General features: G+C 31.7%; 1 protein-coding gene across 1 annotated transcript; it reads right to left on the bottom strand.

Moving 5' to 3' along the window:
* Positions 1 to 3,172: 3,172 nt before the first annotated feature.
* On the bottom strand, positions 3,173 to 18,704 carry Pxt (Peroxinectin-like). The gene is given in 9 exon segments (XM_065515293.1): positions 3,173 to 3,305; positions 4,104 to 4,423; positions 4,487 to 4,645; positions 4,722 to 5,224; positions 5,385 to 5,774; positions 9,725 to 10,122; positions 10,193 to 10,436; positions 11,007 to 11,195; positions 18,509 to 18,704. Coding segments are annotated over 9 exon segments (2,532 nt in total).

Below are 18,704 nucleotides of genomic sequence, written 5' to 3'. Positions count from 1 at the left end.
ATGGGTGTTAAAAGATATCATGGACCTATTCATACCATTTTCAACACAAATTTTAAATAAAAACAAGTAAGAGTACTATATTCGGCCGTGCCGAATCTTAAATACCCTCCACCTAAATATGATGGTATAACAACTGAAATAATATAACAATTGTTAGTAAGACTAGTTTACTCAGAAGATATTTTATTTCAAATGTACAAAAAAAATTTTCTAATTCAGGAATTTATAATTGAAATTCCTATTAGAACGTATGAAATTTAACAATTTATATACTTAATAATAAGTTGATAAGTTAAGTTATTTGTAAGAAATTAATGAGGATTTTAATGATTTTCGGTAGTGGACCTTATATGGGAGCTATGGTTAAATATGGACCGATATTCACAAATTTCCAGAAGTATGATTTCTAAATATAAACTACGGATATGTGTGAAATTTTGTTTTGATATTGATATTTTTTAGATATTTATGTAGGTTATTGTGTTTTTCGGAAGTGGTCCTTATATGGGAGCTATAACCAATTATCGGCCGATCTTCATATAATTAGGTACAGCGATTTTAGTATATATGGGAATTATTTATGTCGAATTTCAACTTGATAGCGATATTTGTAAGACATTTATGCTTATTTAAGAGATTTTCGGAAGTGTACTTTATATCGGGGCTATGGTCAAATATGGGCCTATCCACGAAACATTTTGTAATATAATTTTTTTTACCACGAAACTTATTTTTGCTGAATTTTATATGGATATTCCTATTCTGTAGGCATTTATAGACCATAGAATCATATTTTGGGAAGAAATTTGTATGGGAGCTAGGAGAAATCTTGGACCGATTCTTATAATTTTCACCAGAGTTACTCCTTTTATCATAAAAGTAACGAGTGCAAAATTTGATGATATTAGCTGCAATATATTTACAAAAAATGTCCAAAAATATGTGAAAATTATAAATTTTTTTTTGAGGTTGTCCCACATTTTAATTCATAACTTTGGTTTCACTGTACCAATTTCGCTGATTTTCAATACCAAACTGCTTAGGACAATAATAAACATTTTTCTTGAAACTCTACTAAGGTTGTTTGCGTATTTTGGACGTGAGCGTGTTTTACACAGACGGACAGACAGACGGACATGGCTCAATCGACTTAGAATTTCATAAGGCTCAATAATATATATACTTTGTTGGGTCTCAGATGAATATTTCTCAATGTTACACACGGAATGACAAACTTATATATACCTCCATTCACCACTAATTTTGGTGGAGGGTATAATAAAAATAAGTAAGAAAGTATGGTCGGTCAAGCCCGACCATATAATACCCTACACCAAGTAAATGAGCAAAAATATTTTTCTTTTAAAATATTAATTATTTTCGGAAGTGGGCTGTATATGGGAGCTATGACCAATTATGGACCGATCACCATGAAATTAGGTCGTGTGATTTACGTCTATATGTAAGTTATTTATGGAGAAATTTGTGTGTATACAAACATTTGTAAGAGATTTATGCACGTTAAAGTGATTTTTGGAAGCGGGTCTATATGGGAGCTATGGATAATTATGGACCGATCGTAACAAAATTTGGTGCCATGAATTTCGTATATATAAAACTTATTTGGAGCGAACTTTGTGGAGATACATATGTATATAAATTAAACATTTATGACCGATAAAGTCGAATTTCGGGAGGACATTTGTATGGGGCTAGGTGAAATAATAGACCAATTTCAACCAGTTTCAATAGGCTTCATCCTTGGGCCGAAATTTTATCGAAATATCTTCTAAATTGCAACCTGTACTTTACGCACAAGGTTTGCATGGGCAGCCAGACGGACGGACGGACGGACATCGTTTATAAAATGGATGTTAGACCAATATTTTTGGGCGTTACAAACATCTGTACAAAAGCATTATACTCTCCCCACTATGGTGGTGTAGGGTATAAATATTTAAAGAAAATTGTAAATAAATTTTGCAAAATATCCATTTTCTTGGAGTTTGTCTCACATTTTGGTCAATAAATCTGGTTCTACATGACAGATTTTACCCATTCCCAATATCAAACAAGGAATATTACCCCTAAAGTCCATCAACAGATGGAACGGACATAGATCAGCCTAGATCGTCTTTGAATTTTATAAGAACATAATATATTTACTAGGGTGGGTAAATTTGATTGGGTGAGAAAAAAACGTGACAATCGGAATCTACACAAAATTCTAAGAAAACTACAAAAAGAAAGTATGGGTCTAAAATTATACCAGCTCCTGCCGAGAGACATAATGATTTAAAATTTGTTTTTAAAAAATAATTTACTGTGTATTTTAAAGTCTCTCATCGGGAGCTAGGTTTTGATATTAGACACATACTTTCTTTTTGTAATTTTCTTAGAATTTTTCGTAGATTACGTTTTTGCTATACGCCTGTTGACCAAAACAATTTACCCAACCTAATATATATATACTTTCGTGGGTCTGCGATGAATATTTAGATGTGTTGTGGGTATAAAACTACAAATTTTAACAGTTTATATCTGGGATCAAAATTGTCCAACACAGCAAAGTTAGACATCTACAATAAAAATTTGTTAAAAATATAAATTAGATGAAATTTGTTTGTTGATATAAAACTATAAAAATTAACCCTTATCCGGACGAAAAGTTTTTAATGCTTTAAAGGGTTAAATTCTTAGCAAATGTTAATGATTCTTAGTATTAAAACAAAATATTTTAAAATCTATTTTGGTGCCTAATTTATATTTACACTGATCCAGAACTCGAAATATCAAATAAAATGTGCAAACTCTAAACATTATCCATTTTTGCTTAAATTTTCAGCATTTGGTTTCTAGATGTCGGAGAATAATTTACTGCAATCGTATCAGATTTTTCTGCTTTTAATTTTATCTCAATTGTTTGCCTTAATGACTATAAATTCCTTTTAAAACAAAGATCTCCTTTGTTCAACAAAAAAAAAGAAAACCAAGAAAAACAATTTCCTGGAAAATATTTATGTATTAAAATACTTTTTTATGTGTCTTTCATGCGAGCATATTTGCATTTTAATAAGGAATAAATAACAAGGTTTTTGTGTAATATTTTCAAATCAAAACAAACAAAAGAAATAAATTATTAATTACTCGTACTTGCAAACAACAACATTTTTTATAAATAAATACATAAATTAAAATAATAAATAGCATTAATGTAATGAGGGTTTAAATATTTGGATTAAAAACGCCAGGCTTCTAAATCCACCGAGGGTATATGGTGACTATCGCATCGTAAAGGTTGATTGCTGAGGAATATAGAAAAAATTTAATTTATTAGCTGTAATTTTAAATATAACAAGAGAGCTATATTCGGCTGTGCCGAATCTTATATACCCTTCACCAAATTATACTCCAAAATATAAATTTTAAATATTTTTAGGTAAACAAAATTTATTTTTTTTTTCCAGTTTTTTATTTTTTTGGAAAAAAATTTTTTTTTAATTGTTATTTAAATTTTTTTTTTAAATTTAAAATTTTTTTTTTTAAATTTTAAAATTTTTTTTTTTGTAAAAAAAAAAATTTGGGTTCAAAATTAATTTTTTCCGATTTTGACCCATTGTAGGTCCAACTTACTATAGTCTTATATACGTCGTTGCAAAGGTATTTCAAATATCTATCATTAGATATCCATATTGTCTATATTAATGACTTAGTAATCCAGATATGGGTCAAAAATCGAGGTTGTCATAATTTTTTCCTCATATCTTAGCCATTTGTGAACCGATTTTGCTGATTTTAAATAGGAAACTTCTCGAAAGCATGCCTGACAGAATTATTAGAGATTTGGATCCTAAAGATATCTGGGGTCTTCGGAAAATTGATTTCAACAGACGGGCATTGCTTAATCGACTCCGCTATCTATAAGGATCCAGAATATATATACTTTATAGGGTCGGAAAATTATATTGTGGAAATTACAAACGGAAGGACAAACTTATATATACCCTTCACAAGAAGGCGAAGGGTATAAAATTGGAGTTTTTAAAGTTTATTAAATTAATGTTTCACTTCTTGTTATTATTTGTTAAGCCCTTTAAACTTACCCCGGAAAATCGGCTCTAACAAATGCCATGGGCGGCACTTCCCTCAAGGTTAAATGATCAGCATTATCACAGATTATACGAGCCATTGTTACCTTACGTATCTCGTGCAATTGATCTATGGTAAATGCTCCTGGATTAATTGATTTATTGTATTCATAATAGTAACGATCGCCCAGTTTGAAACGGGAAAATTGATCAGCTATTATTTCCGAAAATGTACTGCCCACAATGCCATCATCTACGGATTTTTCAATTAGACCACCCACCCATAGATCTATGTCGTCTGGCGAGCGATAGACCTGGGAAAGTTTGCGACCAATCTGGGGGGAAATATTTAGGATGAAAAACAAATTAATTGTATTTAACATGTTTGTTTTACTTACCTCCACCGGCAATTGACTAAAGCTCTGAATTTTACGATTACCCATCACTTCCAAATAGTCATTATAGCCGCGCAATCCCTGGTCTCTGCCGCGTTGAATATTAAATGCAGCCAAATCCAAGCCAAAAGCGTTATGACCACGGAACAAAAAACGACTTAACTAAAAAAAAAATTGACAAGAAAATCGAAACACATTCACTTTAACTGTGAGTTTGCCTGCTTCAACACCCACTCACCCCATGTGTTATTGCGCTATCCACCTTCTGCATCGGCTGCACCAACATTGTCTTCAATATATCATCGTAAAACGTTCGCTTACGCATACGTGATGGATTGAACATGACATCTGGTATATTTATAATCTCATCAATTTTCCCATGCTCCTGCTGTACATGAAAACGACCATCGACACTCGAGTGACCCATACGAAATGCAGCGCCAGTAAATTCATTTGTTATGCCCGGATTTACATCTCCATTGTAGTCGTTGCTGTAGCCATGATGTTGGGTGGTTAGACGGAAACGTTTCATTTGCATGGGTCCTATGACACTGGGCAGATATTCATTGTAAATAATGTGTTGCAATTCAGCGATGACAATACGACGTGCTTCCTGGTAGAGCAACTCATCGCTGGCATGAGGATTTAGATGTGAGAGTATGTCGGCAATACGATTGTGTTCCCGGGCGAACAGTATATGGACGGCAATTAAGGAAATGATTTGATTAGTACGACCATCACCTGTGTCAGCCGTGTTATTAGGTTGCATTGTTTAAAGTTGTAATAAATAGCAAAAGAGATTTACATTTAATGAAATACAATTTAAAACAAGTAAGAGTGATTTATTCAGCTGGGCCGAATTTTATATACCCTTCAGAAATGTTCTTCTATTTTCACTTACCCGACTTAAAACATGTCTTTCCAGGTCCATCACTCTCACACGCTGTCTTATCGTTGTTCAACGGCAATAAATCCCTACCGAAGTCATTCAACATACGCAATTTACCACCCTTAAACGAACGCAAATCACGAGCCGTTTCCTCACTCGAACCATAAACCGGAGAAGCATCTATGTAGTGGGTCACTTTGCTACGCTGCTTGGCATAACTGGCGCGACATTCGGTATTGGGAGCCAACGATAAGCGCACAAAATTCATGCAACGTACACCAAACACACTATAGAACTCATCGTTCGCATCGACTTCAATGGGTAGACAGGCGAAATGTCGACGTTCGGGCGGTAAGACGGCCGCATTGTTGGGAGCACAGCATTGAACTAATTCGCCGTTTTCTGGGGGTAACGAAACAAAGTAAGTGTGTGGAAGATAGGAAAGAAATTCATTCATTCTTTATAGAATCTATATGATATTAAATCAATCAATTTCTCCTTAATTTAAATTCATTACAAACAAGTATAAGTGTTATATACGGCTGTGCCCCCACCACCAATATAATGCGAGTACGCAGAGAAAACAGATCCGTGATAGCAACCGAATTTGTTGTCAATCGAATGATTCTATCTTAGTGACCGAATTTTTAAATTTTGGTAAGGGTAACAAAAGTTTGGTTGCTTCAACTGAAATTCTTCTTTATCAACTGACTTTCTGTTGATAGTACCGAAAAATTCTATGTGTATAACCGAATCATTCGATTGACAACAAATTCGGTTGCTACTACGAATCGGTTTGCTCTCTGCACCGATTGTTGTGCATTTTGTAGAAAATATTTATCTGTTTCACACGATTTGATGGTAAATTTCATGCATTTAAATGTCATTGATAAAATGTGTATAGTGCTCGAACACAAAGTTTTTCATATATTTTGATTCAAAACTTTATAACTACACAGAGAAAACAGATTCGTGATAGCAACCGAATTTGTTGCTAATCGAATGATACTATCTTAGTGACCGAATTTTACAGTTGTGGCTACAATATTTTGGAATGAGTAACTAAAGTTTGGTTGCCTATACTGAAATTCTTCTTTATCAACTGACTTTCTGTTGTTAGAACTGAAAAATGCTATGTGTACAACCGAATCATTCGATTGGCAACAAATTCGGTTGCTATCACGAATCTGTTTTCTCTGTGTATTCAACTTATTTCTGGATAAATAAGTTAGCTATTAGCAATAACTATATGTAGCAAATGTCTTTTATATAGGTCTCCTCGTATTTAAAATATCGGACGGACATTTTGTTCTCAAATGTATGTCTGTTTATTTGTTTATTCCTTATACCACTGGAAATTTGCACTGTATGTCTCTAGAAGGAACAATATGCTACTTTTTATTTTGAAATTTCAAGTGGGCGTGATTAAAGCCGAAAAATTTACTTCGATACAATTGTGCGCAGCTTGGTGAAAATGGGAATGATTGGATAAATGGGCGTGGCACCATCCTATCCTCAAAGTAAATAGTCAATTTCGATTATCTGCAAAACAATATAACTCTACTAATCAATTTCTTATCACTGCATGAAGTTTACCCAGAAATGGGACGAATCGAAACCTCCCATACAAAGTTAATAGATATTTCGAATATCAGGGGAACTGATTTGAGAGAGTCAAATTCATGGAATAATCTTTTTGAAAAATATGACAAAAACGGCTGAAATTAAACTTATTTATGAATATTTTTAATGAAATTTTACAGTTCTATAGATTTTTCTATTGAAAATGAAAAACTAACAAGTAAGAGAGCTATATTCGGCTGTGCCATTCATATATACCCTTCACCAAATTAGGTAAACAAAATTTTATTTTTTTTTTTCCAAAGTGGATTTATTAATTTTTTGGAAAAAAAAATTTTCGAATTGTAATTTTAATTTTTTTTTTAAAATTTATTTTTTTTTGTTGAAAAAAAATTCGGGTTAAAAAATATTTTTTCCGATTTTGACCCATTGCAGGTCCAACTTACTATGGTCTTATATACGTCGTTGCAAAGGCCTTTGAAATATATATCATTGTCTATATTATTGACTTAGTAATCCAGATATAGGTCCAAAATCGAGGTTATCCTGGTTTTCTCCTCTTATCTCAGCCATTTGTGGACCGATTTTGCTGATTTTAAATAGGAAACTTCTCGAAAGCATGTCTGACAGAATTATTGAAGATTTGGATGCCGAAGATATCAAATATATTTTGAAAAATCCCAAAAATGGAATTTTTTAGTTTTTTGGCTATAATATCCATACCAGGGTTATCGGAACCCATTACAAAATAATTAAGAACATATTTGGTCATCTAAAATGTGTTACTATATTTTGATATCGACTATGCGATTTGAGAATTTTTGCCCTAAAGTTGAATTTTACATTAAAAATAGTCGTTTTTTGGATGGACCTGGCCGCCTCGGTATCAAAAAATTGCAATTTTTTTTTCATTTAAAATATTTTATGTAATGTTAGCTTTTCAGAAAATATAAACCCCTTATACATCATTTTAGAATTTTTTTAGATAACTTAAAAAGAATAAAAGTACTTTTTTTCCCAACAACTAGCGAAAATCGCCTTTGAAGTCGGTCATGATTTTTAAACAATTCTTTTTCTGTTTAATATATACAATTGTTGTCAGACCAATAAAATAAATATGCAGAAAATCGGGAAATATTTGGACCAGCTAATATCAAAAAAACGTATTATGTTGAAAATTTAATTTTAAAATAAGAATATCTCCTAAGCTATAAGTGATAATTGAGATTCTTTATATGTAATTTTTGGAAAAAAATTTAATCCGAGGTGTCCTATTTTGGGGGCCCTAGCCACGCATCCGGTGGGACCATGAGGTCAAAACACAAAACTTAAACTCAAAAACACTTTCATTGAAATCGGACTAAGCGTCTAGACGTTGCAGATTTATTTCCCTCTATTTTTATACCCTTCACCATCGTGAGAAGGGTATGTATAAGTTTGTCATTCCGTTTGCAATTTCCACAATATAATTTTCCGACCCTATAAAGTATATATATTCTGGATCCTTATAGATAGTGGAGTCGATTAAGCCATGTCCGTCTGTCTGTTGAAATAAATTTTCTGAAGACCACAGATATCTTCGGGATCCAAATCGTCAATAATTATGTCAGACATGCCTTCGAGAAGTTTCCTATTTAAAATCAGCAAAATCGGTCCACAAGTGGCTGAGATATGAGGAAAAAACCAGGACAACCACGATTTTTGACCTATATCTGGATTACTAAGACATTAATATAGACGGTATGGATATCTATTGATTGATATTTCAAAGACCTTTGCAACGACGTATATAAGACCAAAGTAAGTTGGACCTACAATGGGTCAAAATCGGAAAAAAAATTTTAACCAGAATTTTTTTTTCACCAAAAAAAAATTAAAAAAACAAAAAAAAAATTTAAAATTTAAAACTTAAAAAAAAATTTTAAATAAAAATTTTTTTTTTCAAATAATTAAAAAACTACTGGAAAAAAATTTTGTTACCTAAAAATATTTAAAATTTGTATTCGGCACAGCCGAATATAGCTGTCTTACTTGTTTTCTATACCACTATGCATCGGGCTAAGCAATTTTTGTCTAAATATGCATGTTGGTTGGTATACTTACAAAATTCAACATAGTAAACTTTCATATAGACATAAATCACTAATTTCATTTTTTTGTCTAAATATGCAGAATTTTTAAAATATCTTATTTTTACTCTGGTTTCAACTAAAATTAACTGTTTAGTTTAGAAATTGACCTTTTCGTTCTCACAGAAACAAATTTTCGAATTAATATTTTATACGAGTCCAAAAATAGGTGACTTAAAAGTTGAATATTACAGAAATTTTTAATTTGTTAGATTTGTAAATATTTGCTGTGGATGGAAATATTTGCAAATGTGCAATAAAAGTCGTAGAATTAACCAGAAATTTTAGGCCCTAATTTTGTAAATCACGTCACAAAGTGATATTTATATGGAAAGCAAAAACAAAATTTCAAAATTTTGAAAAATTTGTTTTTGTTTTATATACAAATTCTTAACAGAACAAACGCACCAAATTTCAAGCGTTCATTTGCCTTTCATAATTTGAAAATTTTGAATATAAAACAAAAACAAATTTTTAAAATTTTTGAAATTTTGTTTTTGCTTTCCATATAAATATCACTTTGGTGACGTGATTTACAAAATTAGGGCCTTAATTAATACAACTAATTATTTTCAAACACAACAAAAATACAATAGTTTTCTGCTAATTAAATTTCTTCTTAAAATTCCAGCTTCAACTCACCCAATCTCACCGAGGCCGACTGTGAAACATCATGAGCCAAGAACTGACCAAACTGCATCACCAGCAAATTATGCTTGGGATGAGGACGATCCGAGTCACCCATTAAAATTCTCGAGATATCTCGGGCATTCGCCAACATAGAACCATCTTTACTGTGCTGTCGCGGTGTCCAAATACCATCTTCATAGGCGGGCGGCAACAAACGTTCCATGGGCTGACCAGCAGAACCCCAATGAGAACGCGAAGGATGAGGATTATTGCAGGTACCATCAAAGGAGCGGTATTTCGAACGAGAATTGGCACAAGGCCGGGGTGGTTGACAGTTGTGGGCCAAAGGAGTTTCCTTAAACTCCACCTCTATGTTGTTGGTGATAATGTCTTCAACGGGAATTTGTTCTCTGCGGAGGCACACAATAAATATTAATACGAAAATTGTATGTAAATGAATAAAATTTAAAGTATACCTACTTTTTGGTAAACATTTGTGTTGTTATCACTTGTTCCATGGCCGAATTTGATAAATGGAAATTTTGCACATCCTCATGAGGCGACGAATGGAAAACCATGCCATGCACAAAATCAGGCTGACCTGGAGCTATGGGCACCATGGCTATTTGATGCATTAAATGTTGAAACTTTAGGCGGGCCTCTTCCACCACATGGGGAGGCATAAAGCTAACACCTGGCATGCGGGCCTTATCCAAACGTATGCCTGAAATAGACACAAAATTCAATTTCAGCCTAACCACAAAAGCCTTAAAGTCGATTTAAGTCCATAAAGTAGACTATTTTTTTTTTAAATGGTTCTTATGGTACGAAAAAGACAAAAGTTCTAATTTAAAAAAAAGTCGACTTAAACAAAAACCAACTTTAAAATTTATTTTATAGTTAGGCTGAATGAATGTACTTATTACAAGGTTGGCTACCGTTACCCCTAAAATATTCTTTCAGTTCAACTACAGTTACCGCTAAGCTACCGTAACCAAAATAACTGCAATTACCGTAACCGATATAATCGTAAATACCGTTAGCGATATTCTATAAATCATTTAAAATATTGAGTTTAAGACTACCAACTTTGTCAACTAATTTTGAATTTTAATAATTTAATTCAGAATGAAATTACCGTTATCATTAAAATATCGTTACCGAACTAAGTCGAAATGACGTTACCGCTAAGTCACCGTTACCGAAATAATCCAAAAAATAGTGTTACCTTTACCTTTTTATCATTTTGAATCGATAGCCAACCTTGATTTATTACTCGTATTATTATGTTTACCTGTATGATTTTGTCCGGTGACACAACAAAAACCAAATTTACCACCACTCAAATCACATACTTGTGGTTTTTCATGGTCTCCCATGCGTACGTGGGCTGGACACTGTATTTGGGGCACACACAATATATCCTCTGGACAGGGATCACATTTTTTCAACATACTAGAGGTGCCATGACTTTTATGATTTGCTGTCGTAGTAAAAGGAAAACAAACATTTAAATATTATTGATTTTTTGTAAAAACCTGTTGCTTAAAATTGCATTTATTTCTTCTGTTTTGTTTGTTGAAGCAAAAATATCAATAACAATTCTGTTTCTTGAATAAATTTTATTTTTGAATTTAAACAAAAAAGTAACACATTAAATAGATTTGATTGTTTTGCATAATTTTAATTAATTTTAAGCCGATTAAATAAATTAATTATTTAACTGTGGTTTTAATTACAAAAAATGGGGAGTTTTTTTTTTTGAAGCACAACAAAGTTAATAATTTGTTTAACCAAAAAAAAAATATTGTATTAATATTAATTGGTTAATGGTTAACGTGTGCATTAGACCAATATTTTAGCTAATAAATTAATAATAAACAAATTAATGGCTGGGTTTTTAGAGAATTGTTTAATAAATGGGGGATTTCACGTCAAGTGAACCAACTTTTAAAATCGATATCTTAAGATCGGAATGAAATTTGTACCAAGGTTAGACCTATTGGATGGTAATTCAGACACAATTTAAATTTTCAACAAGATCGGTCAAGAACTGTCGGAGTTAGAGGGGGTCAAAATTTGACAATTTGGCCAAACATGTGATTTTTCTCATCCATGTAACTTATTACCTATTGTTCTTAGCAAAATGTGTCCCAAATAGTTTAGATAGCAATTTCTTCAATATTTCGAAAAAAAATATTTAAAAAAAATAATAAAATATTTTTAAAATTTTTTTCCCGAAATCAAAAACTTTTTTGACTTTTTTTTCAATTTTGATACTATCCCACTCGCATCTAAGCTTTCATTTGCCAAAAAAAAATCAGAAATTGTATATCTTTAGTTACAAAACATTTATTTTGCTGTATATCCAACTCTCATCCCACTAAGCGACTAAATATGTCTTCAAGGAAAATATTTGAGCTTTCTGTTGAGCAAAAAAAAAATAAACAAGTAAGAGTGCTATATTCGGCTGTGGCGAATCTTATATACCCTTCACCAAATTATACTTCAAAATTTTAAATATTTTTAGGTAAACAAAATTTAGTTTTTTTTCCAGTTTTTTTAATTTTTTGGAAAAAAAAATTTTTCGATTGTTATTTTAATTTTTTTTTTTAAATTTTAAATTTTTTTTTTTTTAAATTTTTAAATTTTAAAATTTTTTTTTAAATTTTAAAATTTTTTTTTTTTAAATTTTAAAATTTTTTTTTGTTTTTTCAATTTTTTTTTTTTTTTAAAAAAATCGGGTTAAAAATTTGTTCCCGATTTTGACCCATTGTGGGTCCAACTTACTATGGTCTTATATACGTCGTTGCAAATGTCTTTGAAATATCTATTATTAGATATCCATATTGTCTATATAAATGCCTTAAATAAAAATATTTTATTTAAATATCCAGATATCCAGATATAGGTAAAAAAATAGGTAAAAAATCGAGGTTGTCTTGGTTTTTTCCTCATATCTCAGCCATTTGTGGACCGATTTTGCTGATTTTAAATAGCAAAATTCTCGAAAGCATGTCTGACAGAATTATTGAAGATTTGGATCCCGAAGATATCTGGGGTCTTCAGAAAACTGATTTCAACAGACAGACAGACGGACAGACAGACAGACAGACAGACAGACAGACAGACAGACAGACAGACAGACAGACAGACAGACAGACAGACAGACAGACAGACAGACAGACAGACAGACAGACAGACAGACAGACAGACAGACAGACAGACAGACAGACAGACAGACAGACAGACAGACAGACAGACAGACAGACAGACAGACAGACAGACAGACAGACAGACAGACAGACAGACAGACAGACAGACAGACAGACAGACAGACAGACAGACAGACAGACAGACAGACAGACAGACAGACAGACAGACAGACAGACAGACAGACAGACAGACAGACAGACAGACAGACAGACAGACAGACAGACAGACAGACAGACAGACAGACAGACAGACAGACAGACAGACAGACAGACAGACAGACAGACAGACAGACAGACAGACAGACAGACAGACAGACAGACAGACAGACAGACAGACAGACAGACAGACAGACAGACAGACAGACAGACAGACAGACAGACAGACAGACAGACAGACAGACAGACAGACAGACAGACAGACAGACAGACAGACAGACAGACAGACAGACAGACAGACAGACAGACAGACAGACAGACAGACAGACAGACAGACAGACAGACAGACAGACAGACAGACAGACAGACAGACAGACAGACAGACAGACAGACAGACAGACAGACAGACAGACAGACAGACAGACAGACAGACAGACAGACAGACAGACAGACAGACAGACAGACAGACAGACAGACAGACAGACAGACAGACAGACAGACAGACAGACAGACAGACAGACAGACAGACAGACAGACAGACAGACAGACAGACAGACAGACAGACAGACAGACAGACAGACAGACAGACAGACAGACAGACAGACAGACAGACAGACAGACAGACAGACAGACAGACAGACAGACAGACAGACAGACAGACAGACAGACAGACAGACAGACAGACAGACAGACAGACAGACAGACAGACAGACAGACAGACAGACAGACAGACAGACAGACAGACAGACAGACAGACAGACAGACAGACAGACAGACAGACAGACAGACAGACAGACAGACAGACAGACAGACAGACGGACATGGCTTAATCGACTCCGCTATCTATAAGGATCCAGAATATATATACTTTATAGGGTCGGAAATGAAAAATGTAGAAATTACAAACGGAATGACAAACTTATATATACCCTTCTCACGAAGCTGAAGGGTATAAAAAGGGGCCATTTTAAAATAAAAGCTTTTAATTTTGCAAAAAAAATAAAAAATTTCATGTTTTGAGTTACAAAACATTTATTTTGCTATATATCCCACTAAGCGACCAAATAGGTACTCAAGGAATATATTTTTTGATTATGATTTTGATGCAAATTTTAAGAATTTGAAAAAAAAATCAAAAAAGTTTTTGAATTCGTAAAAAAAATATTAAAAACAAGTAAGAGAGCTATATTCGGCTGTGCCGAATCTTATATACCCTTCACCAAATTATACTTAAAAATATTTTTTTTTTTTAAATATTTTTATTTAAACAAAATCAAAATTTTTTTTTAATGTTTTAAAATTTTTAAAAAAAATTTTTTTTTCCAAATTGTTTAATTTTTTTAAAATTTTTTTTTTTTATATTTCTTTAATTAATTTTTTTGGAAAAAGAATTTATGACAAAAAAAAATTTTTTGATGAAAAAAAATTCGGGTTAAAAAATATTTTTTTTCGATTTTGACCCATTGTATGTCCAACTTACTATGGTCTTATATACGTCGTTGCAAAGGTCTTTGAAATATCTATCATTAGATATCCATATTGTCTATATTAATGACTTAGTAATCCAGATATAGGTCAAAAATCGAGGTTGTCCTAGTTTTTTCCTTATATCTCAGCCATTTGTGGACCGATTTTCTCGATTTTAAATAGCGACCGAGCCGGAAGAATTTCGCAGATACTGATGTATGAATCGTGTATGTAAGTTATTTAGGGGCTTCGGAAAGTTGATTTCAACACACAGACGGACAGACGGACATGGCTATATCGATTCCGCTATCTATAACGATCCAAAATATATATACTTTATGGGGTCGCAAATGAAAAATGTGGAAATTACAAACGGAATGACAAACTTATATATACCCTTGCCACTCATGGTGAAGGGTATAACTAGCTGACCCGACAGACGTTGTCCTGTCCAAGTTAAAAAAAAGCTTGTGTTCGATTTGTGAGAAATGGTTTGAAAAGGGTAAAAATAGAAAAAAAAACGTATTATTGAATGATAATTTTTATTCACACAGGGCATAGAATAAAACATACATAGTCTTGCAACAACAGAATACATGTATTATTGGGCAAGTTATTAGCGAATTTAGAAATTTTGAGTTTTTATAAAAAAAATCGATTTTTGTTAAGAAAAAATTTGTTAAGAAATCGGACTGCTTTTCTTGATTAAACGCTTATTGGCCAAGTTATTAGCGAATTCATAAATTTTGAATTTTTATATAAAAAATCGATTTTTGTGATCACAGAGTGATCACAGATCGAGCTCCTTTTCTTAATTAAACGCTTATTGGCCAAGTTATTAGCGAATTTAGAAATTTTGAGTTTTTATAAAAAAAATCGATTTTTGGTCAGAAATATGAGTGATCACAGATCGAGCTCCTTTTCTTGATTCAACGCTTATTGGCCAAGTTATTAGCGAATTTAGAAATTTTGAGTTTTTATATAAAAAAATCGATTTTTGTTAAGAAATATGAGTGATCACAGATCGAGCTCCTTTTTCTGATTCAACTCTTATTGGTCAAGTTATTAGAGAATTTAGATATTTTGAGTTTTTATATAAAAAATCGGTTTTTGGTGAGAAGTATGAGTGATCACAGATCGAGGTCCTTTTCTTGATTGAACGCTTATTGGCCAAGTTATTGGCGAAATTAGATATTTTGAGTTTTTATATAAAAAATCGAATTTTGGTCAGAAATATGAGCTCTTTTTCTTGATTAAACGCTTATTGGCCAAGTTATTAGCGATTTAAGCTATTGTTAGTTTTTATATAAGTAATCGAATTTTGGCCTTGGACAATGTTTTATTTAAGTAAAAACTTTTGCGGACTATGTATTGCGAACATTAAAAAAAATTAGTTAAATCGGTCCACGCGTCCTGAGGTTTTAGCATGGTCAAGTTTTCTTTCAGTAAAAACTTGAATAGGATTACTACACAGAAAAAAGTTTCAACATAAATATTATGATTGGAATTCATTGATTTCAATTCATAACATTTATAAATAATTTCTTAAATAGTATGATTTTTTTAATATTTTATGTTTTGAAATAAAATCTAGAAGGCTTTAAAAATATAATTTCAATTTCATTTTTATTTTATGTTGTTCAAAAATGTTTGAAATTTTTCATGGAAAATTTTTAGTTTTTTTATGATTTTCAGCTACAAAATGATACAAAAAGCGCGAAAATGATTAAATTGATTTAAGAGGATGAAATGCTTTTATATTTATGAATGTTTTATTATGTTTAATGATAATTTTTAAGTTTCAGATATTCTCCTTTTTATTTTAAAATATTGGTCAATATATGGCTATTATGCAAATATTCTTGCACTAATTCATTATATAATACAATTATAATGCAATTTATTAAAAAAATTAAGTAAAAAAAGCAAAAATTTCCGTCATGTAAAATTTTGTAATATTTATGAACATGTTCTTATTTTGAATGAAATAAGTTTGGGAAAAAAAAGTCAAGTTCGATTAATAATATTTATTACAAAATTCATTCCAATTATGAATTTTTTTTTCTGTGTATGATCATTTAAACAAAAAATTAGCCAAATCGATATAGCCTTTTTCCAATTTTAGATAAATCGATAAAAGTCGGCGTAAAAATGGGCGTGGTCAATTTTTCATTCCGTAAAAACCTATGGGCTATGACCAACATTTTAAAAAAAAATTTGTCTAAATCGGTCCGGCCGTTCTCTACTGATGCAATTACCAACCAACGACATTTGATTTTTATTTATATAAAACTTGTTATACCCTTCGCCATGAGTGGCAAGGCTATATTTCTACATTTTTCATTTGCTACCCCACATAGTATATATATTCAGGATCGTTATAGATAGCGAAGTCGATATAGCCATGTCCGTATGTTTGTTGAAATCAACTATCCTTAGGCTCGTTTGTTATTTAAAATCGACAAAATCGCCGCTCAAATGGCTGAGATATAAAGAAAAAACCGGCACAACCTCGATGTTTGCCCTATTTTTGAACTACAGTAAGCCTTAAAAGTGAGTATACACCAAAAAATATTTGAGTTTTTTAAGATAATGAAAATCCTAAAATTTATTCATCGATTAAAATTTTAATGTTTTGGTTTGTTGGAGATTGAATTGAATAATAGATTCGGTTGTGAAAAAAAAATATTTAAGTCGGACTATAATGATTTTCATGATCCTAAAAAAATCAAAAAATTCGCGGATGTTTACTAAATTTTGAGGCTGTGTGTATACCTGGACTACTAAGTCATTAATATAGACAATATGGATATCTAATGATAGATATTTCAAAGTCCATTGCAACGATGTATGTATATAAGGCCATAGTAAGTTGGACCTACAATCGGTCAAAATCAGGAAAATATTTTTTAACCCGAATTTTTATTCATCAAAAAAATTTTTTTTTCATAAATCCTTTTTCCAAAAAAAAAAAATTAAAAAAGAAAAAAAAATTTTGGCAAATATTTTTTTCGAAACCCCCAAATACTTACATACTCTATTCATACATCAATATCTCCGGAATTCCGTCTCGGTTGCTATTTAAAATGGAGAAAATCGGTCCACAAATGGCTAGGATATAAGGAAAAAACTAGGACAACCTCGATTTTTGACCTATATCTGGATTACTAAGTCATTAATATAGACAATATGGATATCTGATGATAGATATTTCAAAGACCTTTGCAACGACATATATAGCTCTTTTACTTGTTTTTTTTTAATTGGTTTGAATAGGTCTGGGTAGTACCATGTCCGCTTAAATGAGGCAAATTTTACTTTACACGCCTTTGGATTAAGTTCTCTTTCTGGATCATATAAAAATTGTGTATAGTCCCGAAGAAAATTGTTTTCACAAAAGAAAAAATATAGGGACTTTTTTGGAAAAAACGTAAAAAAAATACGGGCCTTTTTATATGTTCCAAATTTGGATGCGTGTAACTTTTTATAGGGGCCAGAAACTGTTTTTATTTTATTTAGAATTTTATCGCCAATATAGCAGATTTAAAAAAACAAAATGTTGACCCTGTGTAGGTCCGCCATATCTAACAAATAAAAGAGATAACTTCTATATGTATGGATTTTTAATTGATCTTCTATTTATATTTTAAATTTCAGCTCATTCGGATCATAAATAGATTTTTGGCGATTTTTTTTTAAATTAGAAATTTATATAAAGAGTATTGTTGTTTGAAATTTAAATTGTTTCACTGTACATTTTTCAAAGTTTTGCATTTTATGTAAAATAATGAATTTATTTCAAATAATTTGATTCTTCTGATATGAAATTATTATATTTCTAACATTCTGTTTTACAAAATGATTAATTTATTAATACAATTCTTGTAACTATCTATAAATTCCCTTTTTCCTCGAAAATTATTAATTTAAAATTTCTTTACTTTTCAATACTACCCACCATTTGTATCCTCATATTCGACTGCATGTAGCTGATTTAAAATGGATGATTCCTCTTTCACCTTCTCGTGTGCCGTCGTTATAGTCGTTGGTGCGCTGGTGGTACCGTCTCTCTTCAAAGGTTTCACCGAGAAACCATGACTACCGCCAATTGCACTTAATTGCAATAAAATCCACACAATTAAAATGAATTTCAT

This window comes from Calliphora vicina, chromosome 1 (assembly GCF_958450345.1).
Source record: "Calliphora vicina chromosome 1, idCalVici1.1, whole genome shotgun sequence".
Classification (NCBI taxonomy): Eukaryota; Metazoa; Arthropoda; class Insecta; order Diptera; family Calliphoridae; genus Calliphora; species Calliphora vicina.
The sequence above is the reverse complement of the archived record's forward strand: the minus strand, read 5'-3'. Positions and strand labels throughout refer to the sequence as shown.